This window comes from Ixodes scapularis, unplaced genomic scaffold, assembly GCF_016920785.2.
Source record: "Ixodes scapularis isolate PalLabHiFi unplaced genomic scaffold, ASM1692078v2 PGA_scaffold11__112_contigs__length_91849675, whole genome shotgun sequence".
NCBI classification, from domain to species: domain Eukaryota; kingdom Metazoa; phylum Arthropoda; class Arachnida; order Ixodida; family Ixodidae; genus Ixodes; species Ixodes scapularis.
Genome location: NW_024609837.1, coordinates 10454828 through 10478816, shown reverse-complemented (window position 1 = coordinate 10478816; position 23989 = coordinate 10454828). Strand labels below are relative to the sequence as shown.

Here is a 23989-nt window from a genome sequence, read left to right as displayed (position 1 = left end):
TAAAGGTCTAGTGGTGCGGCGAATGCAAAACTTTGCCGCGAAGTGCGTGGGTTTGGGCTTGCTTGCTCAGTTAACTTCACCAGAGAATAGATATTTGATACAATCCCTTTGGTTGGCGGTAGCTAATGTCTAAAATATCCAAGAGGGTACTCGGTCGTACTTTTGAAACGACTTGGAATGCCCAAGGAAACTACAGAGCTACTTGCAAGGAGCTTAATTTAAATCTCTTCCCCCGGAAAAAAGGTCTTTATGACAACTTTGTTGAAAGAAATTACTCCTGATTTTTGTAATCTCGGTTAAGAAATCTGGCTTCATACATACAAGCAAGTCCTCTAACTGCATCGTGCTTCAGACTCAAAATCATTGTTATTTTTTTTGTTAAAAATCGCACATTCGTTACTTGTTAAATCTGTTCTCACTGATATAAATAACTCTTGCGCAGTACTCAAAGTATCGCAAAAATGCTGAAACAAGTATAATTTCTGAAGTGTTCAGGTATGTTTGAGAAATTATACTTAACTACTGCCTCTACTTCGACACCTACATTTCAAGTTCACACGCGTTAATTTCGTCACAATCATTCGCGTATAGACACTGACGACTTAAGAAACGTAGGTTGTGCGAATTTCCGAACATCTTATTATAACTCTGCAGTTAATTACATTACTAATTATCTGATAAGAACACCAAAGAACGAATCACAAAGTAAGAAGCGCGGAGATAATAGGCCATGCATTGTGCTTCTTAAGCTGGTGGTGACCACAGTAATTCCAGTCAGTTTAACATTATGTTCGAATACACATTATTAAAAATATATTCTATTTGTTTCCGCTATAGCGGTCAGTTGTAAAAGACGTGTGTGCACGCGACCGAAGCAAGCTACGACGCCCAGATGTACGAGTCTAGAAAATCTTGAATTATGAGATCATTATCCGCAAATTCTCAAGCTAGCTTTCACTTTTCGCGGCGTCGTTTTGCTTGGACTTTTAGACGGTCTTTCGCGAGCCCTGAACTGACCTTCGGTGTCCACCGCGTTGATGTTCATGAACCGCTTCCTGAAGGCCACGTCTAGCGTGCCCGTCCTGGCCCTCTGGTGCCGACGCTTCTCCAGGTTCTGAATGGTCTTCCGGCGCGCCAGTCGTTCGGGTCCCAGGTACTCGTCCGAGTTGTCGTCGTCCTCGTCGATGCCCTTGAGCCTCTGGAGCTGCCTGGCGATCTGGATGGCGTTCCGATCGATGAAGGCGTCGTCGCTGACGTCCTCCACCTTCTGGTTGCAGCAGGAAAGTTCGATGGAGGCCAGGATGTGGGACAGGGTCTCGAAGCGGTGGAATAGCATCCCTGTGAACTGGATGATCATGATGACGGCGAAGAAGATCACGAAGATCAGACCGATGGGTTCCAATTGGAGGTGCTCTTTTTCGATGACCACCTGCGAAGATGCAAATCATCATCATCAACATCAACATCAACGTAATTTTTTTATTGAGGGCCCGAAAGAGTACTATACTAAGAAATGCAGAGTAAAGGTGACTTGAGTGAAAAAGAGTTCTTCGTAACATAAAAGGGGAGGCCTCTCGTTTGCGTCTCGTGCAACTTTAATCAACCTCGTGTCAGGTATGAACAATCTACCTTCAAGATGAAGCCCATATTGCCTTTTGCGTATTCTATTCCTTATTGTATTGTCTATTCCAGTTTATTGGTGAAGGTTATCAAGCAAGTCCAAGTCGCTCGGTAGTCATCGTGTCGCAGTTCTCTTCCTCGCCTTACTGAATATCACATCATGAAACACCGTTTCAGCCCCATATGCCTGAGTATGGCGTATAGGATGATTGCCCTAAACTGAGTTATACTAGCCTCTAATAAAGCTGAGACGTCCTATACCTGGAAAGCGAATGGTTGATGTGGTACTAAAATATTGATTTCGCGTTAAAGATCGCTAGAAAGTCATCTCGATTTCAAACCTGGCTTGTGTCCGGTATGAACGTGATGTTGGTCTTAACACCCAGCGGCCAGTTGACGTGGAGCTGCTTTTTGTTGAGTTGAAGCAGGAAAACGATCAGAATGAAGAGGGCGTTCAGCATGAAGAAGGCGAACACCACTCGGTTTCGAAGCTCCTTGAGGTCCGCGGCGATTCTGGCCTGTTCCTCTTTGTTTTCGTCGATGGGGTAGAGGTACTTTTCGATCATGTCCTTCCAGAACTGGATCTCTGGACCTGGCAGGTACTCGACTTCACCGCGCTTCAGCTCTTTATCTTCTATCCAGTACGGGTTGATCAGGTCGTCTCGTTCTTGTCGTGGCTCTGCGATACACAAAAACAGAGCTCATAACAAAGTTCCAATAGGGTACAACAAAGTTTTATGAATGAATCGTCAATAATGAGTACCTAAGAAGGACCACTTAGAAACTATTTGTATGGAAGGTTTCTTATTTTTTTCGCTGGAATTCCGTGGCACAAAAATACAGCTCGAGTAACGTGTTTCGTTGTTCACTCTCATGTGTAATCCGGCACTCAATTTGAAACCGAAAATAGCACTAAAATACTGTAGTAGATTACAAGGTTGCCCGTATTGTTTCTCGAAGTTCGACTCGAGATAAGTGCCATTATTTGATATCTCTGAGATCTGGAATCTCCGCGAATTTTCGCTTTAGTTACTTTTTTGTGTGGTAGCTGCTGCCAATGAACCCTGGAAACCAAACCACATTAATTTTAAACAAAATGTCGCCTCTTTACAAAGTTGCCTTTAGCACGTTGCCATATATATATTTGTTTCCATCAGTAGAGGAAAAAAAGGGAAAGCCATTTACAACTCCCTGTAACGCCGAATTAGAGCGCAGCTCTTGAGGAGGAGGGAAGGGTACGGGGGGGGGGGTCAACTGACCGGAGGGGGGTCACGTGACCTTGGAGTCGCGTGACAATGACAGTGCCAATGATGTCATCAGTGACGTCACTGATGAGTTTATCAGTGACGATGACAATGCGGATACCGATGACGTCACCAGTGATGATGACGATGACGATGCGGTTGCCGGTGACGTCATCAGTGACGTCATAAGTGATGATGACGATGACGTCGCGGATGCCGGTGACGACATCAGTGACGTCACTGATGACGTCATCAGTGATGATGACGATGACGATGCGGATGTCGGTGACGTCATCAGTGACGTCACTGATGACGTCATCAGTGATGATGACGATGACAATGCGGATGCGGGTGATGTCATAGTGCTGATGACGACAATGCGGATGCCGGTGACGTCATCGGGGGGTCATATGACCTTGGGGATGTCACGTGACCTCAGGGTAGTAACGTGACTTCGGGGGGTCACGTGACCTCGGGGAGGGGGTCACGTGACCTTGGGAGGGGTCACGTGACCTTGTGGTGACCTTGGGGTCACCTGACCTTGGGGTTACGTGACCTTGGGGTGACCTTGGTTACGCCGACGGCGACGGCGACGCCGCTCAAGCCGGAAACGGGCGCCTAAGAGCTGCGCTCTAATAAATCGGTTACAAGTTGCTTTATTAAACGCGTCAGGAGGTTAGGAACCGCGTTACTACTATCATTTAATCGAGCAAATAACTTTTTTAAAATAATTTATACCTTAGGGATTTGCAGAATAACCCTTTACATTGATTTATCGTTTTTCCCTTTAAGGAAATAAAATAAAATGCGTGTATATATTGAAATAGGAACACTTTTTGTCATAGTTACAGAACAGATCTTCATAATCACGCAAATATGTCTGTAGTGTATGAGAATAAGCCTGTCATCTTTCTGATTTATTTGTAACCGCACTATCATATCGATGTCTAATGGATAAGTTTGTTCATAAGGAAATTTCACTCAAAGTAATGGGAAGGTTTTCAAACCAGATATATTATAGATCATTGACATAGTTTTCGTCAAAGCATAACACGGTATACTGAGCAACCTAAGACGCTAACCTGAGCAGTGGCGGTGTCAGCTTCGACTCACATTCCAGTCACTTAGCTTTCATCAACACAGCAAAGTGGAAATTAAAGGAGCCCATGGACGTTTCATTACATTAAGCTCGAGGGTGAGAAAGTTTGAAAGCAGCTGTATTGTCAAAATTTACCTGAAGACTATCGAGCGGAAAATCAGTCGTATCCTTACATATTTCTTTAACTAGACCCCATCTCACGTTAATGTGAACTACCGCAAGGTTACACGCGCGAGGCAGACCGTAGCTTAGTCTGGTGCTTCCGGTGCATTAGCTTTCGTGCTGCTGAGGTGTGATGGAGAACGAAGAGCTCGCTCTTGTATACCCTTCGCCGGAGTTCATGTTACAGCAAGGAAAACATGATATAAACCGAATTCGTACTCACCAAGCTGTTCACTGAGCGATCCACAGGTGTCACTACCGTATTCGTTGTCATCTTCAATCGCATCCTCGTTGAGCACCGACAGGCCTCCCTCCGACTGCCTGGAACTTCTGCCGTGAAGAGTCGACTTCCTCCTTGGTGGTGGTAGGCCGTGGACAACCTCCAGCTGCCTTTCCATGCTGCTGATTTTCTTGCTCAGCTGGTCCAGCTGGTCGCTGATCCTGACCAGGTGAACCTTCTCTTCCCTGTTGGTCGGGTTCGAGCAGATCATGCAGCTGAAGAGACCTGGAAGTCCGAACAGGCTTTCGTCTTCGCTCTTGCCGAGGTCCAGGAGGCCTCGAAGACCCGTCTTGTTCTTTTTCTTAGCCAGTTCCTCCTCCTCTTTGCGTTCTTCTTCGATTTCCTTCTTGGACTTCTTTGTCTGAGTCTCGCGTGTGCCCCACGTGACGACGTTGAGGTTGATCAGGGAGTAGAGGATCAGAAGGAGGTACATGGACGGTACGCTGAGGAAGTAGAGTAATCCCGGGATGATGCACATGAATTCTTGCGGATGCATCACGGCCGCTATAAAGAAGCTGCCAGAGAGTGAGATGAGGAAAATGGCCGAAGGCGACCCGACGCCGTCCTCAGAGATCTGGATGGCTGTTCCCACAAGCACGGCCATCATGAGTAACGCGTATGATGCGCTCATGATTTGGGCCACGATGATCTGCGGCAGGAACATGATCGAAATTAGATGGTGGGGGAGGTTTACCTGCATTGTGTTATGAAATTTATTTAGCGGGTAACAAAAAGAAATTAAAAATTACCAATTGTTATTTGGTAATGTAAATATAATTCCAGATTTTATACTAATTTTAACTTAGTTTTTTTCAGTGGTTATCAATTGCCTGTAAGCGAACCTTTTTAATGTTTACCAGTTGTCTGCGTAATTTATTTGCCTTCGTGGGTTCAACACCAAGGTTTTTTAGCACTTACCAGCATTCATTTACAAATTCTGTGGGAAGACGATTAGGGAACTTGCATTTGCTAACTTTAGTGGCATTGTTTAAAATTGAAAGTAGTTCTTTATAGCATGATGGGACAAAAATATTAGCTAGGAATACAGAAACCACAAGAAAAATCCTACAAACGCTCCTGTGTCTGTGTTCTCTGAAGTGGCATGATTTTAAATACCAAATATTTTTTATTCACATTGGTCTAACACCTGATTATTTTCTATGAATTATGCGATTTTGTTATTTATAAAAGTAGTAATTAGTTAACCTCACCTGGATGTCGTTCTTGGTGGTGAAGCAGATCACCATGAAGAGGAGGATGGGTACGATGTTGTACGAGAAGGAGATCCAGTTGGAGATCTTGAACGCGGCCACCATGGCACCAACCAACATGAGGAAGATCGTGCCTGGACCCAAGATTGTGCCCACCATCAACATGCCCTGGTAGATTATGTACGGGAACGAGATGTTGTCGTTGATGGCCACGGTGCGCTTGTAGTCTCCCAGCAGGTCCATGATGTTGGCCATGGTGGACGGGGCCCAACGACGACGCTGAGTGAAGAACTCTCCGAAGCCTTCGGGACAGTGAGTGTAGGCGTCTGAGGCAGCGCTGTACTCCACACGATAGCCTCGCTGGAGTAACAGGGTGCAGAGCCAACGGTCCTCTCCTGTGGGTGAGCATTGGATCAGAGTAAATATGCGGCGCGGGAATCTTTTATTCTCACAGTTTGTAGCGGCATCATAAGGATGCTGCTATCATGCATGCGTTGAGTACTTTACATGTGTAGCAATGAATGTGTAGCGAAAGCTCTTAGAAATTTAAGATGTAACCTTGAGCCAGTTGTGTGATTCATGGTAGGAATCAGCGTCACAAAAGGAGGAGACAATGGGGAGACACACTAAAAATGACTGAAAGATCAAGCTGGGTTTGATACGTTGATGTCCTGTTCCCATTTTGTGTGTGTGCTCCGTGTCTGTCTTCAACGGGAAACGTTCTTTGGCTAGTTTCTCCAGATTTTGTGAAGCCGAATTTAGTTAAGCCGTAGCCTGTGACGTCACAGACGTTATGCGACGTAATGGGACGTCACAGACCTACACACCAATAGGCCGAACTCAACAGGAGTTGCGCGACGCCACTGCTGCCGCAGTGCACTCTAGTACCTAAAGTTCTCCCCCGTTTTCCGGCCACGTGAATGCGTGTTTTACGCCCGGTGTTTCGACATTTTCGGGTTAGTATGGTCCCTAGAATTTTCCTGTTCTTAAACATTGAACTAGATGCTCACTTATTTCCAAGTTCACCCAGACATCCGAGCAGCAGGGGTGCTCGAGTCGTGGCGTCGTTTCTCTCACGGCCGCACGCGACCACCGCGTGAACGCAGGGAGTTTACGCGTTCACGAAGACGATGAAGTGGTCGACGGCGAAGCAGACAACGAAGCAATTCTAAAGCGATAAGACAACTGCAACTGCTTTTATGCGCTTGGAGACAAACTAAGGCATTATACACGACACAATCTTTTGAAGTACAGACATGGCGGGAAAGTCCAAACCGACACCAGGGCATTCAAACCCATGATGTACGATGAAGTACGCGTACCGCAGCCCTATGCAGCCGGGAAGCTGGAGAGCGATGCCTACAAGTAGCATGGCGACGGCAACACTTCCGGAATCCGCGCGCCTGCGCAGTTCGCTTGGTGAAATCGATGTGGTATTCAGTTTCTTCGCTAAATTCAGCGGGAAGGTTTAGAAATTTGTATAGGTCTGTAATGTGCTATAATTATGGTGCCTGGAACGCGTCTCCAACTGGTGTGTTTACCGCGGCCAAAAAAGTGGTCCCTCGATTTCCGCCTGATGATGTCATACAAGTGTCATGCTGTCGCCGGTTGCGATCCTGGCGACGTCCTAATAGTTGTGGTGTATATGGCATACGCCTGTTCTGCTGCAGGTTGCTCTCCACTGTGACAGTCCACGGAAGCTAATAAAGCAGCTGGAAGTTCGGACGCCTGGGACGCTGTGACGACAGCGACACTCGCGTTCGCTCGTGCTTTTCGCCAGCATTTCTACGACCAATCGCCAGGATCGCGACAGTCAACAGCATCACACTCCGGCTCCTGTGACGTCATTTGTTGCCACTTCGCGACCACTTATGATGTATGGGCGGGATAGGACGCTAAACACACCAGTCGAAGACGCGATCCAGGCACCACACTATAATGCAACGCGCGCAGTGTTGCATTATGGGACGTCCCAGACCTCAAAAACAATTCAGTTTCTTCTCTAAATTTAGCGGGTAAGTTGAATTGGTGTCACGTGGCAATGTCACGTGACATTAATTTTCTCACTAAATTTAGCGGGACAATTAACGTCTAGTGACCTGCACACCAATTTAGTGAAAAGACGGTGAGAGTGCAGGCGAGCTGGTGGTAGCTAATCATGTCGTATTACACCTGAGACTGCGGTGGAAGAAATCGGAAGAACTTTCAGTAGAAGGACACAGAGAACGCCTTTTGAGACGTTCTCTGTGTCTGTTCCTTCTACTGAAAGTTCTTCCGATTTCTTCCACCGCAGTCTCAGGTGTAATACGACATGATTAGACACCAATTTAGTTCGCCGATTTAACGGGGAAATTGACGTCATGGGACCTCATGTCACGTGACCTACACGGCAGTTGTTTCTCCTCTAGACTTGTCAGGAAAATTACGGTCACGTGACCCACAAACCAATTCAGTATCTCCGCTAAATTTAGCGGGGAAATTGACGTCACATGACCTGATGGCATGTGATGCCAGAACGTTTCACGTATGCAACACAATTGACCACCAATTTTCCATACAATTTTAAGTATAAGTGTGCTCTAAAATGTTTGTCTCTTTTGTGTGTCTCCGTTGCCTCTTAGCAGGACGGTGGGCAAAGTATAGATGTCTTATAATTGTCTTCAGCTTGGACCACAGACAATGGCATCAACGTTGGTTATAACGCGAACGTCAGCATACGTTTGTGAAGCTACAATCTTATTAGTAGCCAATGTCTTTCGGAAAAGAAAAGCAGAACATCATTTCTCTTTCTTGCTTACCTTGATCGTACTGGACGTAGTGCAGAGCCTCATCGGAGCGTGTGGTGTACCTCCTCATGACGTTGTCGTCCATGAGTGCCTTGGCCCGGAAGAGCGAGAAGCAGCCGGGGCTACAAAGCACGCAGCCGATCATGTGTTCCGTGGCTTTCTGCAGCCAATGGCCGATGGCGTACTCGAACTTTTGGTACCACACCATCGGACCTGGGAAATTCCGGGACATGACTTTTGTCATTCGTGCATCAGTGTTGATGATACTTCAGGTTTGCAATGTGTCAGTAAAGGTTGCTAAACACTGTGGTCATTCTTGTGATGAACTAGCTAAGAAGAATAGCAGCTCTATGACTGAACGAAAATCAGCGTTCTTAGTTTGAGTCGCAGGAGGTTGTTTTCCATAAGGTTACAAACAGTGCCTAACTCCGTGCGGAAATGTGGCTACTTTTGTTCCTTTGTGGCTCCAATACGTTGCACAAAAAGCTGTTCAATTAGTCATGTTATTGTTATTTAGAATATCAAGGTATCCATCTTTTCGTGCATAGTTATACCCTTTATTTTACTCCCTGTGGTCTGCAATAATGAGCTCGCCGTTTTCGGCAGTAGGAAATCTTCCCTGGTTTTCAAAACACGCTGCCTATTTTTATTTCAGCAGGGCGCATATATGGTGCCCATTTCTTCGGTTGTTAAATCAACACGTTTTAAAGCAAGCGAAGCAAGGGGGTCGTCGGTGGCCGAGCGTGTTAGTGCACCGCTGCTTGGCGCACGTGGAGCGAAAGCTCGCGCTGCAGAACTCGGGGATTTTGAGTTCTACCCCCACCTCTGTCCGTTTCAATCTGTATGAGCACCATACCGGCGTTGCGATCGTGTATCACTACTGCGTGGTGCTCGGTAAAAACCCCAGGCTAGTGGCTGCACCGCACTGGCTAAATCTCTCACCTACAGCTGAGCCACAAGGGCCGGCTTGCTAGAAACAGCGTCTCAGCTGAGACTGGGAGAAAAATGCACTGCCAAAGCCAGCGCACAAACTGAGAGGGACTCAAACCGCGTCTCAAGACGCGGTTTGAGCTTTTGCAGCCTTTGCAGTGTTTTCTTTCACCCAGTCTGGGATGAGACACTGTTCTAGCTAGATGGCCCTGAGGCCCATTGAGGCTGACTTACTTCCGGCTGGATGAGCACGAGAAGCTCACACACAACACAATTATTATGAATAAAAGGTTAGAAGTGCGAAAAAACCGGGGAAAATAATGATACGCACAAGAGAGGTCAGCCACATCACTCTGAACTGGTTTTAATAGCAGCATCGTCACCTGTTGTGTGTGTATCTTGCTTGTTCCAGTTTTGCTCGCGCTTTTAACCTTTTATTAACGATAAACCAACTAGCCCAAACTCATGCTTAAGTACAGGGTGTCACAAAAGAAAATTTACACGTTTTTTTTTTTTTACCGCAAAAATAAACTAGGCATCGCCGAACGCTCATTCTCCGCCCAAAGGTAGAGCTAGAGGTCACAACCAGATGCCAAAGTTTCAGCCCGATCCCATAACTTAATCAAAAGTTATAAGTGGTTTTCTGAAAATTTCAATGGGAAAATGGCGGCCGACGGAGTTTTCAAACACATGGGGCTCTATGGCGCCAGAAACCGAAAACAGGCAAAAATGGGCTCCACTTTCCCATTGAACTTTTCAGAAAATCACTTATAACTTTTGATTAAGTTATCGGATCGGGCTGAAACTTTGGCATCTAGTTGTGACCTCTAGCTCTAACTTTGGGCGGAGAATGAGCGTTCGGCGATGCCTAGTTTATTTTTGCGGTAAAAAAGACCGTGTAAATTTTCTTTTGTGACACCCTGTATAATTATTTGTATACCTGAAGATCTTCATTACAGCCTCCCATGACCTTTTAAGGTTAATCCTCCTAAAAACGTTTCTTAAAGGAGGTATTCACACGAGGGAAAAATCCCGAGAATTTCTCCCCGGCGCGCGCGCAACACGAGATGAAAACGCGAGGCTTTTGCACATCGCAAAGCCTGACGCTTTCGTCGCGGGATGCGCGTGCCGTGGAGAAGTCCCCGGGATTTCTCCCTCGTGTGAACACCCCTTACAGTGCTCACCAAACTTATACAAAGCACGCGGACTATGTGTTTTCTTATATGAGAATGCTATCCTGAAGGCAGCTGAACAACGGTTTGTTGAAGTGGTATTCTAGGATATTCCATAGGGTGCTACGTCACTGAGCCGTCGTATGGCGGCTGCCAGGAGAACGCCCCCATGATAAAGGACAGAGTTTCTTATCATAATCTGAACCCTCAGACAGGAAGAAACAAAATAACAGACAAAACGGCACAATATTTGTCCCGAAAAAAAAAAAAAAAAAAAAACGCCTTAGGGTTTTGACGTCATGCTGCCGCGGTGGCACTGCTGTCGGCACGGCGCATGCGCGGAAGCTTCACGCAAATCTGATTTTGGCGCCAGCCAATCATAGCCGCCGGATTTCTCACCGACGTTTTCGCCAAATGTCCAGTTAGGGAAGTTTGGGCCCCAGGTGGGGGCCGATGCCGGCTCGCTCGTGAAGAGCGCGTCGTTCTATAAGTACGGTGATGACTGTGCCTTACCCGTTCCAACAGGATGAATCCTTCCGCAAGCAGCGCCGAGACCCCTGTTCTTCTTCATCAAGTCCACCAGAAGCTGCACGGCGTGAGGCCTGAAGTTGATGTCTCCGTCTAGGGCCAGGATGAAGGTGTTCTCGGCCATGACGGCCTTGCGGCTGACGTCGACGGGCAGTTCCATCAGCTTGTGTCCGAGGAGGTAGTACATGTACATGACCTGGGACCAACGCTTCCTGTGCCTGATCTTGCTCTTGTCCTTCAGGTGAGCGATCAGCTTGTTCTTGCCGGGCATCTGCCACACGAGGCGGCCACCGTACGGAGTCGGGAGCTTCTTGGGAGGCTTGAGGCGGATGTTGCACTGGTGGACGTTGCTGCAATTCGAGTAGTCGGCGTCGGTCTATAACTTTGCAGAGTGAATCGTATCTAATTCGGTAATTTGATCTTACTCTCAACATAGTCTCGACAGCATCAGCAATGCATATTTTATTTGGCTCAAGATAACGTGCACAAATCACTCTTGCCAGCAACCTTAAATTGCCTAATTGATTAGTATATCCACACTCTACTGAATTAAACTTACTACGAGTTAGTATTTGGTGAGATTACTCGTTGGGATCGAATACAAAATCAAAGTGGTCATGTGGATTTTGAGACAGCGAGATGCGATTCGGTTTTGTTGCAAAGGGAAAATATGTAGCAAGTGTAGCACGCGGCTGCTAATCTAGAGCTTTTTAGCGTGCATGGTACGGTGGTCACTATATTCTGTTTTACACAAGCCCGAGCGCAGTCGACGCTGCAATTCGGTGGAGCTACTCAGACAGTGCCAAAAGTGCCGTGTCACGGCGCACGTCGACTTTGAGCGTTGGCAATCACCGGCTACAAACCAATCGCGCAGCGAGAATGCGGCGTGATTCTGCATATTTTTATTCGTGATCGTTTGAGCCGGTCACAGCACACTTTTGGCGCTGCACGATGGCAAGACCGCTGTCCTTGTTGAAACCGAGAATGGGGGATTTGAACTCGTGATATAATATAATAATATAACGATCTTACTTCATGCGTAATCCAACTCGGAGCGGGTAGTCCGAAAAATTGTTCATTTCATTCCCTATACAAACTCGGTAATTGTGAAGTCTTTGACCCTTAGTTCGAAGACCTGTATTGATATCAATGCGTCGCGAGTTTGAACGGGTTTTGGGCGTGATCTGTTGTCCCTTACCTGGCGGCGGTGTCGATGACTCGCACCATCTGCTTCACGAATCGGTTGACGACCATCTCCTCGTCGTTGTCGTCGCTCAGCTCGAACGCGTCGTCGAAGAACACGTGTACTGCGACACGAGACGCGTAGAAAAAGTTTAGGTGAGCGGTCACTTTTGAATGGTCACCCATTGTCTCTGTACTTCAAACCTAGGTTTCCTTTGGAAGGGTCTTTTTGCCGCTTTGAAGGCGTTTCAATGAAATGTTCGTACTTCCCAAAATTTCATGGAGAATATTTCTTCTCGAGATAGGCCACACAAAAACAAGTGGCATTCGCCAAGCCAAAAACCAATATGCCTGCTAAGGACACACACACACACACACCTGATGTGGCGATTTAGTCGAACTTTGCGATTAAAACGTTACTTCGTTCTTCTGTTTTCCTTTTTTCTATCTTTCAATCTCTCAGTATTATCGATATAGTTGTTTCCCCCCAATAACGTGCGCTTGGAGAGGGAGAAGTCCAAATTTCTGGCGTCCATGTCCCCGTTCTTTGAGGCCACCGGTGTTGTGTCGGATGTATTTACTGTAAAAGCCATTTTAGGCGCACGAGAACGTGGTCAGTATTTTATAAAATATCTATACAACATTTTTTTTTATATGAGCATAAATATAAGTTTTGAAGGACATTGCAGTGTACCTGTAATACACGTGGTTTGTTCTCCAAACTATCAAAGATACTGGACCAATTGAGCAAAATTTCTACTCATTCCAATGAAGATATTTTTCTTCCAAAAACGTATTCGTTTCACACAATAGGACCAGAAACATCAGTGATTTAAAGTTGAATTCGGACATACCTTCGAACTCGTAGTAGTCAGGGTCGACGATCCGTAGGTATTTCTGGGCATTCCGCCTGGCACTTTGATCTTCGTCCATCCTGAACACAAGACAAAGCAGAACTTATGTTAGCTGTCGGCTTTCCCAGTTCTGCACACTTGTATCTTCCGCATATACGTTTATAAGTTGGTTGAATATTTATTTATGTAGACACTACTTAGAATTTTGTAATGATTTTTTTTTGACTAAACTGTATTTAGAAGTATTGTGTGATTGGATTAGACATTTTACGGAACAGGTAACTAAATATTATAATGAGTTAATAAGTAAACAAGTTTAACGGCATTTCATTTTCGGGCGGCTTTATTTTCAGAAAGCGTATTATAGATTTAAAGGAAAAGTGTTCACTAAAAGTACAGGGGTTTAAAAAAAAAAAGATACCAGGCATGAAAAGCAAGAAAAGTACTGTGACATTGCTGTGCGAAGTGATGACCAGGGCATTTTAAACCCACGATATTATGGCCCTTGTCATGGCGACAAGGTTCCGCTGACTCTGATGGCGTTTGTCACTTCTGATTAGGTCCTGATCATACTTATCCGCTGATGCTGTGATTTCATGGAGAATTCAGTGACAATGGGAGGGCGAGACCGTCATGCCGTGACCGTTTGAAACTTTGAAAAACATTAGTGACAACATGTGTGTATACCCGTTTTCACCTCAGGAACCGTAGTGAACAAGTCCAGCCATCGCGTAGCATTACTAATTTCCCCATTTATGTGAATAATTAAGGTATATAAAGGTAGTTTTTAGATTTAATGTTTGTTATCTTATCAAGAAATACAACTTCCAAACGCCAAAATCATTGCTTTTTCCTTCGATAACCAAATCTCTTGAGAACTACTTCGCGCCGTGCAGGAACAACGCGCAAAAATTGTTTCAGTTCTTGAAATCAAGACGGGTATAATTGCGCTGTAATTGAAACGCGCTTAACAAAATTGAAGTTTAATTACAAGTATAAAAAGTAGTTTCGCTAACTCTGCAGAGACTAGATGTACGAAAGGGGCTTTCAATAGCGCTTAAATAAACGTGAGCTTCATGTATATATACGTATATTTTAAAGTAAGTTCAAGATTGTGGTTGATAGACCAGCATATCCATCATTTCGATTATCTTGTCGCCATCTGTCGAATTTCGCTCATTAATGCACTTGTATTTCAAGTGTACCATTTCTAAACATCCTATGCCTCACAATAATCCCTTGGTTTTTTTTATGGTCGTGTTTGTTTGTGTGCGTGGGCGTGCGGGCGTGCATGTGTGTGGTTGTGTGCCTGTGCTTGTGCGTGTGTGTAGGCGCGTGTGCGCTTGTTCATGTGTGTGTGTGTGCGTGTATACGCCTGGGCGTCTCAAGGCGACCCACGTTACCTGATGACGGACTTGAGCATCTGTATCATCTCTTCCGTAGTCTCGTGCCACATTGTGGCGCACGCGTAGATGCGGATGATGTGGTCCGTGGTCTTGGCGCACGAAGCCGTCCGACCGTTCTGGTTTCCCGACGATTCCGTCTGGATCGAGATGGTCTCGTAGTACTGGGAGATGTCGTTGTCGTCGTGCGTGTCCAGAGCCAGCTCCTGTGCCACGCCGAAAAGTCGAATCAGGGGTACGCCATATTAAGCCGCGCTGTAAGTCAAGGCGGACATTTTCTTTCCCGGTGATCCACTTCAAACACCACTGTGATCGAAGCCTTAATGCTCAGTAAGGTCCCAAGGATCTTATTGAGCATACAAGTACGTTTAATATTCGTAAAATAGGCCATAGCACCTTTAAATGCCCGTTCACAAACTTGCATCTGCTTGCAACCGAGTTCTTGCGATCTCTTACGTCGAGAGAACACACCGGTACGCTGGCGCCATCTATCAGGTGACCCTGTCACTGCATTTCACTAAATCGAAGGTTTTGAAGTATTTTCGAGATATGTAACTATACTCTATGGCAGTGGTTCTCAGCCATTGATGTTTCACGGACCCCTTGTGGAGGGGCACAGATGATGGAGGACCCCGTTCGTGGTGTGAGGAAGGGAAGTACAGGTCAATTATGATAGTGATTCAATAAACGGCTATAACTAAGGGCTAGTGTGAGGTAAACTACACTTATTGACATATGCACGAGAAAACGCACCCCAAAATTAGAAAGTGTCTTCTCAAACTGAGAAAAGACGACTTTTATTTCCGGGCTTGACTGATGAGGCTGGGCTTCGCGGACCCCTAGAATGCCTTCGCGGTCCCCAAAGGGTCCACGGACCTCCATTTGAGAACCACTGTTCTATGGTAAACGGCCAAAAAAATTAAGAACGATGCGGCAAGAAAGTAGGAAATATACGGCGATATACGAAACTAAGGTGTTCTAGAGGGGGTGACGTGTAAATCGAAGGCCGAGGCTTGGTCATGGTGCGCGCCATGATCCCCCAATGCGGCCCAATGCTTTCCCCCAACGCGGCTGCCCGCGTTGGGGGAAAGCCAGCTCGCAGAGCAAAACGGCGCTCCTGGCAGTTCGATGTATCGGTAGCGGCTGCTATTTTTGTTCGATGCAACCGTAGTTTTTGCTGTATATTATCACTGTAGCATTACTGTGTACGAAAATTGTTCGATATAAGGGATAATGCTATGTAAACGGGTTCGATATAGTCGGGTTTGACTGTATTTAGAAAGGTCGAATAATTCTATATTGTCGAATAATTCGATATTGTTGAATACTTAAATTCGATTCGAAGCGAATTCCGAATAGAACAGTATTCGATTGGCTATTCGTAATAACCGAATATTAGCCCATCCCTAATGATTTCGCCGGACATATAGACAGAAATATATGATGTATGGGGGCATTTAGGAAGAAATATATGATGTATGGGGACACCTAGGAGGAAATATGTGAAGTATGGGTTTACATAGAGAGATGTATATGATGTATGGGGACACTTTGACAAACATATGGCGTATGGGGACACTTAGGGAGAAATATATAATGTATGGAGAACATAGGGTGAAATATATGATGTTAGGAACACATAAGGAGAAATATTTGACGTATGGGGACACACAAGGAGAAATATAAGATCTGTGGAGACACCTAGGGAGAAATATATGATGTGTGGGAACACACAGGGGGAAATATATGATGTATCCGGACATATTGTCACGAATGAAGGTGACGAGAAGGCGAACAGTGAACTGAAGGATAAAGGTTCAATTGGCGAACATGTGCCAAACAAAAATTAAAAAAACGAAAGAGCGTCGAGGCAGCAGAAAAGCGGGCGGCGATTCGGCGGCACTACAGAGCGCTAGCGAGACTGACTCGACAAGGTCGCGGGCAGCTGCTTATCTACCGTGCGTCACTATCTCGAAAGTTCGGCAAAGAAAGTTCGAGCGTCGCGCGCTCGGGGCGAGGATGAACTGGCACTTTTGAGAACAAGAAAGCAGGAGGAAAGTTACGTCTGGTGCGAGAATGAACGCGAATCCTCTAGAAGTCCGTGACCGAGCGTTTCTTTATCGACCCTGCGGGCGGCAATATAGAGAGAAATATATGATGTATGGGGGGCATTTAGGAAGAAATATATGATGTATGGGGACACCTAGGGAGAAATATATGAAGTATGGGTTCAGATAGGGAGAGATATATGATGTATGGGGCACTTTGATAAATATATGGTGTATTGGGGCACTTAGGGAGAAATATATGATGTATGGGGAACTTGGGGAGAAATATATGATCCATGGGGTCACATAGAAAAAAGTATATAATGTATGGGGACACTTAGACAGAAATATATGGTGTATGGGGCACATAGGGAGAAATATATGATGTATGACGACACTTAAAAGAAAATATCAGGTTCTTACATCGCTCTTAATTTCGCCTTCGTCGTCCCTTCGCCGGTTCATGGCAATCGACTGGTCGATCAGCGCAGCGCAGTACATCGGATTCACGAAGAGTCTGGAAGGAAGATGCGAACATATGTCTTGCGCAACAACATCTGAGCGTCAATGTCCTAACTTCAGTTGTTCTGAAGACCCCTATTGATGACAAACGAGTCGAATATGTCTTGAAACGAACAAAATTAGTGCGGGGTAACTTTGCGGTCTGCCTTGCGAAAACGATCGTATTTTATTTATTGTGCACCTTTTTTAATATCTTCCCTAATATAAGCGCAAACAAATTCATGAGCGTAGTCTGCCATGTCAATGATCCCCAAACAACGGGCCGCAGATGAGCTGATGCTGCCCCTGAGGGGTACTTAGAGCAAACATCGATTGTTTAGGAGATATCTACCGTGTTATAAAAGAAGTTACACTATGGGAGGTAGAGTCTGTCCAAAGATTACTTAATGACTGACTGTAGTATATTACTAGATGTGGTGGGATAGAAGACACTGCATAGTTAAACTAACTCAATATTTCTACGAGCACCTTAAAACTCCCAGTCGACAAAATATCTGACCTTGTGACCTCGAGTTAATTTTGAATTACTCGCTAGGTGTTACTGAAAAGAAGCCCATAGAGACAGAATGGCAGCTGCTGTATATGTGACTGTGAGCGTATTCTGGTGCTCGTAAAATGCATTGAATCTGGTTGGAAGGTATAGAATCGTATTTATTTGAAAGTAGGTCGACTTTTTTTTTTTGTGAACAGACCCGTGTGTCTACTTTCCCGCAGATCCCATAAAGACAAACAATTAAGACTTACGAAAGGAGCCGGCAAAGGGCGAAACATAGATAAGTTTTGGAATAAGAAGAAATGCGATCCACACACATCTAATTCTTATGTTCCGATGTTAGCGGCGCCTCTTCATTAGAGAGTTTTTAGTAGATCGTTCTTTCGCCCTGATAACGATTCCTCCTTTCCCCTCCAGTGGCCTTACGCATGCATAGTTTTGTTGTCAGATCTCGTTATCGGAGCGAAAAAAATGATCTGATAAAACTCTCTATTCATCGGGCCTCTTCCGTAAATCGTGATAATTGGCTCTTTAGCGTTGCTGAAAAATACACGCGCGGATGTTATTCTAAAGCAGGTCGAACTATTTTCGAATAAATACGGTAGTGAGCCAGCTTTAATTGACCTAGCCCTTCTCGACTATCACCCTAACCGGGCTGTGGACGGGTTGTGCCAACACCACCTAGAATAATGAAATCCCTTGAACAGCCTGCTGTAGCTCTACGTAACGTCGTCCCACTTAAATGCCGCCAACTCAGTAATTTGCCCCGAGCCCCACGCCGAGCTTCTTTCGACACGCTGATTGTACACGAGGGGCAGCCGAACGCTGACTCAGCGCTCGCGTCCAATCTGTGTCTGCTCTCGCTCTCACTGCGATGACGTCGAAATGCTAATGCACGGTATTTTAAGATTCTAGGGGGCGTCGACTGCGTGCGCACTTTACTAAGTAAGCTTCCTCTCATCCCGAAACTGGATCTTAAAAATGCAGTTGGACTCTGCACAATGCTTATTATGAGTGTGTTCTCTTACGTTATTTGTGTTTTCTTGGCTTGGGCTTACGCGTGGTGCATGCTCTGGCACGTGTCGTAAAACGTATACGGAGACCAGTAAACTAAAGTAATGAAGTTTGGGAACAATCGGTGCGTACTGTGTCTCAGAGTAATCGTTTGCCAGAGAACAGCAAAGCCTGATAATAGTAGTGATGCTCTATGATACCATGGTTAATTACATTCTAGAATGCATTATAGACGAACAGAGAGGGGTGCACGGACGCGGTAGGAAAGGGTACTAGTTTCGTGAAACGTAACGTCCCTGTTATTACTTTATATCACCTTTTTAGGTTTGTAAGTTAAATTTTGCGATCTGCTCTCAAATAGGCTTATTCCAAAACTCGAAGCGCCTCGTCGCGGCTAATGCCACGTTATGCATTCTGTAATTCAGTGGGCAGCGAAATCCACACGCGCTCGGCTGCTTGCCCACAGGTTCCCAGAATGCAACACGCGCTGACGGATTTGTGAAAGTTGTCTATTAACTCTCCGGGTTTACGCAAATCTGTGCTTTTTCTTTTCTACGCGAGGATCCGATGATGCGAACGATGTTCTCTAAAATGCTAATAGCTAGCTTCTTCAATTGGAACGAATGGCAAAATGTATTCGAAACCTTACTTTTCCGTCGAAGCAAGCCTCTCGCATTTGGGCATCCAGATGTGGACAGCTATCCACGTTTGCGACAACAGCCAAGCGAGCCATATCCAAGCGTGCTGCGTCGTGATGAACTCCTGGAAAAACTCTCCGGCGGGGCACCTCCAGAACAGATACTTGGGCATGTAGTTCTCGAAGAAGCACACGTCCTCAGTCCGAATTCCACATGCGGCGATGAGCAGCGAAATGGTCACGGGAATGGTGAGGCTGATCGGAAAAGCAAAGCTGAATCCTTGGATGCATATCTTGCAGGCGAACTTGGCAGACACGTAGCACAAAAGACTCGACAAGACCTGAATGGCAGCCACGAAGATAGGAGTCCATTCGCTGGCCACGATAGACACGTCATCATCCAGAGGACTAGCCGTGGGCAAGTCTGGAAGGTCTCCCAGAGTTTGCTTGCGGATCTGGATGACATCGATCTTGTGGGTCCGGAAGCCGCCGGCAAAGTTGCGGAAGACGGTGAGCACGTTGTCCAGGGTTAGTGTCATAAAGCCGAGCATGCAGCAGAAGATGACCAGAATCTTCCAGCAGGAGATGAAGATGTAGGTAAAGTACCTGCTTTTTCGCAGGTCATCCTTCATCTCGCCAAGCCTGGCGATGAACCTCAGGGGAGACCTCCTCTCGACGTAGTTCTCCCACCATTGAAACGAGGTGAGGAAGACCGCGACTGGTACCGCCCACGCTCTTGAACCGCTCACGACCCAGGGCCAGATGAAGAAGCCCGTGGCCTGGGCTAGAAGACTGAGGGCGTCCAGGATAAACTTGAGGGCGCGCTTGTTCTCGCCTTTGTAGTGGGATAGCATGCTAAAGAAGCCCGGTACGAAGCAGACGCAGTTGGTTAGCATGGCGCCCTTGACTACGTCCAAGTCCGGCAAGACTACGAATACAAGCATGGAGAGTCCTATCGTGTGAAGAGTTTCCATGATGAACACCTGCGTGGGTGGATAGACAATAGAGATTGTAGAGGAGTGAATACAATCATTTTTACTACCTATTACGTTCAAATTACCAGGAGGAGCCCATATCTTTATTTGTTTTGTTAAGAGGCTGCTGTTAAGAGGAAGCGATTTTAACTCAGTCACAATTTACGTCAGGTCGTAGGTGCAGCCAATAAGTACGCTGAAAAAAAGGTGCTACTACTTACCGTGAAGAACGTGCTCTTGTCTGGACAACGATAGGACTTGAAGACACATATCCTGGAACTCCTGAACAGTGTAAACAGCTCTGGTATGATCAAGATGAAGAAGAGGACCCAGAGCCACGCTATCTTTTCGATGTCATTTATGCTTGCTTCGTGTTCTTTGTCCCGTTCCACAGCTGCAAGAGAACATAATTTAGCGTCAGGTGTAGCAGGTACATTGCGGGGGGAATACGATTTCCGTTTTCATGGTGACCATTTAAAAAAAAATGGGCTGAGAACTATTAAAGTATCCAAATGCGCCATTAAAAATGGCCAACGAATAGTAACTATGCTGACGGATTTTTTTCTAATCGTAGATATTTGGAGAAGAAACAAACTCCGGGGTTAATGATACAAGTAAAAGATATAAAAACAGCTCGTGCCTCCCTTTTTGTTTTGCTAATTATGTGTAGACATTTTTTTTAACTTTTTCCTGTAACAATTTCTTTTTTGCAACCTCATGGTTGCGTGCCACCGAGTATTACTACGTTTTTTTTTCTTCTCGTCCGCTTGAAGATTTTTTCTATACTACACCGCCCTAGCAGCGCCCATAGCACTCCTATGTCCTACGAGGAAAGATGCGATTAGTGGCAATCGCCGACTGCATTTTACGTTAATATCCTGGCAGTAGAAACATCACAAGCTTCTCACCTTTTGTGACCAATAGGACTTACATCATCATAAGTCAATCTACGAAATTCGCTAGCGTCGACAGTCTCGCATGAATGCAAACAACCAATTTTACGGTCAACGGAAAAGCCTTAATGAATTACGGGGTTGACTAAAGTAGAAGTTTGGGCTAGTTGGTTGGTATTTCATGATTACAAACAGCGCCCTGCTCGTCTATCTTCTTGTTCTTTTCCGTGTCTTTGCGCTGTTTTAATTTTGAATTGTAGGGCCCCAGAATGTATGTCCCTCAAAACGACACCTTCCATTCGGGCATGTTAAACATCATTCTTAGTAGCGCGAACCAGATTTTGAGGTCAAAATATTTCGTCGACTTCATCCCGTGTCAGTCATCCTACAGATCAGGGTGATTTGCTCTCCGTTCGTTTTTTGATTAAGAAGATACAGGCCATTTTTAGTGGAAATCAGAATGATCCGATCACTGAACAAATACGAGCATCATTTGTCATGTCCTGTTTTTAGTGCAGCCTGCATGTGCAATAAATAATATGCAGCTCGTACGGGTGTTTCGCTCTCTCTCTCTCCTAATGAATGGTGAAAGCTGTGTTCTTCGAATTGGCTATTGAGCGTATGATGCGTGATTGAGCTCTTCTCTGGTGTGAGCTGATATTGACCTGGTAGCCAGTCCGTTTATCGCGTTTCAAGAAACACGCATGCCTCCGTTCTTTCAAGCTAAACATAGCAGTCAAACCCGTTTATAACGAACACAGGAAACGCCACGATTAGTTCGATATAGCGAGTAGCTTGATATAGCAAAAACCATTGTCAGCGAACTTCCACCATGCGTTCGTTATAAGGCGAGAGTTTCTCCTTCTTTCTCATCTCTTCGCTTCCACCTTGTAACAAGGCGCCGAAAAGTTGTTCTTTTCTTTTCTTTCTTTGCATGCTTGCAGAGTTTGTTGTTTTAGCTTATCTCCCCTCCTGAATCACTTCTCTTCGTGGGCAACTGTTTTGGGATGAAGTTGTTTTTTCTGTGAGTGCGTGTAGTGTTTTTTTTTTTTTTTTTTAGCTTTCTCCCCTTCTGAATCGCTTCTCTTTGTCAATTCTGTTCGCGGCTTGAGCTTTCTAAAAGTTTCTTTCTTTCCGACTTTTTTCTTTTTTTTTTTTGGGGGGGGGGGGGGGGGGGACAGGTTAGAAGACTATTGTTTGCGCGTTTTTAGAAACCTTCCCGGGAAGAAATAATTCGATATAGCCAATATGTTGTTCGTTATGAAAAGTACTGTTTATATGCATTTTTATCTCAATTTTCCGTGAGTTCGATATCGACAATAATTCGCTTTACACGGGTTCGTTCTAAACGGGTTTCACAGTATACCAACTCTCTTAAGGACGCCTTAACAGTGGCACTGCCGTCGGCCCGGCCTGGGTGCGGACGCTTCATCTCACGAGTGTCTGGTTTCTGGTCATACGCAGTGTCCTGGTGTGGGCGAGCGCGGACTTGGCGAACAGCGCGTTGGTGGATACCGAACATCACCACGACGCCACAAAACCGAACGGTCACTCACCCAGTCCATTTCGACAGACCGGCACCGTTCTCTTGGCTATGTGCGACGTGATGAAGAGAAGCGTCCCCTTGGAGATGACCGCCGAGACGAGGACGAGGGCAAAGGTGACCAGGTAGGCGCCGACCTTGATGATCTTGAGCGTGATGTCCACCCATTTCGAGTTGACGGTCTCGTCATCCTCGGTGTTGGGGGTCACCACGAAGATGTCCCAGCCCTTGTTGTCCTGGCTGTTGCGCCGACTGCGGGGAACGGGCACCAGGGCACAGGGACAGGTCATTCGTCTATCACTAGCTATGGTCGCACCAGGCGCCGCCCTACTGAACGGACACAGCAGTATTCATTCATCCATCGGTGCACATCAATCTTCACTGGTCAGTGGCGTCAACAACCATTCAAAATCCCAGGACGACGCTGTCTCTAAACTCGGTATGTCACGCCCAGAAACTATTCGTACCAACAAGTTCATGCTTGCCTAATTTAATCAATCTGAAAAAGGCATTAGGAGGGTTCTGAAACAATTTGTCTAAAACAATCTAGCTAGGTGGAATTTTCCACCGCTTCATTTGACACTTTAGAAAGTAACTTGTCCTCTCGTTCCGCAACATACAGCGCCAAAATCGCATAAAAGTTTAGTATATAAAAATTATAACTTTACGGAGAACTTCAGTCGTATTGTTTGCTTCCTCATATTGTGGATTTGCGATGTCCTTAATCATTTGCAAAGATATTGCTTCGTTTGCCAAGGTCCTTGTAGTCTGTCTGCTTCGTGCTTTCATTTTTCCGGTTTAAGTTTGACATGTTGGGAGCGTTCAACTACGCAGCTTTCAATGAATAGGACTCGTTCACTGGCATTGCGTGATTAATCATGTGGATATTACGTCTTGTGGACATGTGTTTCACTCGACCTCTATCTTAGGACACAGTGCACAACCAAGTAACATCGTGTTCCGTAATGGGAACAATGACAGTTTAACTACTTCTGTATTTATACTGTTGATTTAACACGGTAATTACTACAAATGGCAAGCAACAGAACTAATACCCCCTGTTTCAGGGGTGATTAATAAGTCTTTAGAACGAACTGCTTTGAAGTATCGGCGAATCAGATGGCGCTCTCGGTTCTGTGAGTGCAATTCGGCGTGCGGTGGCTCGCCGATTCTTCGAAGAAGTTTGTTGTGGAGGTCTTTGAATTGCCCATTAAACATAACTTTAGGAACAACAACAATGAAAAAAATATCCCCCAAAAAATGACACCATAAAAAAATAATGCAATCAGACAGCGGCCAGGAGAGAAACGCGGTATCAGCGTTGTTGGTGCCGCATGGATACCAAAAAAACACTGTTCTTAATATTTCTACAATGATAAGGTTCGAAAAACTCT

The 23989-nt window shown here is 45.6% G+C and overlaps 1 protein-coding gene across 1 annotated transcript in view; it reads right to left on the bottom strand.

Annotated features, from left to right (window-relative positions):
- The window catches only part of LOC8029452 (chitin synthase chs-2), a 72476-nt gene that overhangs the window by 2490 nt on the left and 45997 nt on the right, over positions 1-23989 (bottom strand). Inside the window, exons 3-15 of the mRNA XM_029991518.3 lie at positions 22609-22847; positions 20381-20553; positions 19198-20168; positions 16943-17036; positions 14472-14677; positions 13069-13148; positions 12231-12339; positions 11018-11382; positions 8415-8615; positions 5617-6011; positions 4349-5054; positions 1962-2299; positions 1018-1429 (exon numbers count right to left, since the gene is read on the bottom strand). Coding sequence (XP_029847378.1) covers positions 1018-1429; positions 1962-2299; positions 4349-5054; positions 5617-6011; positions 8415-8615; positions 11018-11382; positions 12231-12339; positions 13069-13148; positions 14472-14677; positions 16943-17036; positions 19198-20168; positions 20381-20553; positions 22609-22847 — 4289 coding nt within the window. The remainder of the gene's footprint in view (positions 1-1017; positions 1430-1961; positions 2300-4348; positions 5055-5616; positions 6012-8414; positions 8616-11017; positions 11383-12230; positions 12340-13068; positions 13149-14471; positions 14678-16942; positions 17037-19197; positions 20169-20380; positions 20554-22608; positions 22848-23989) is intronic.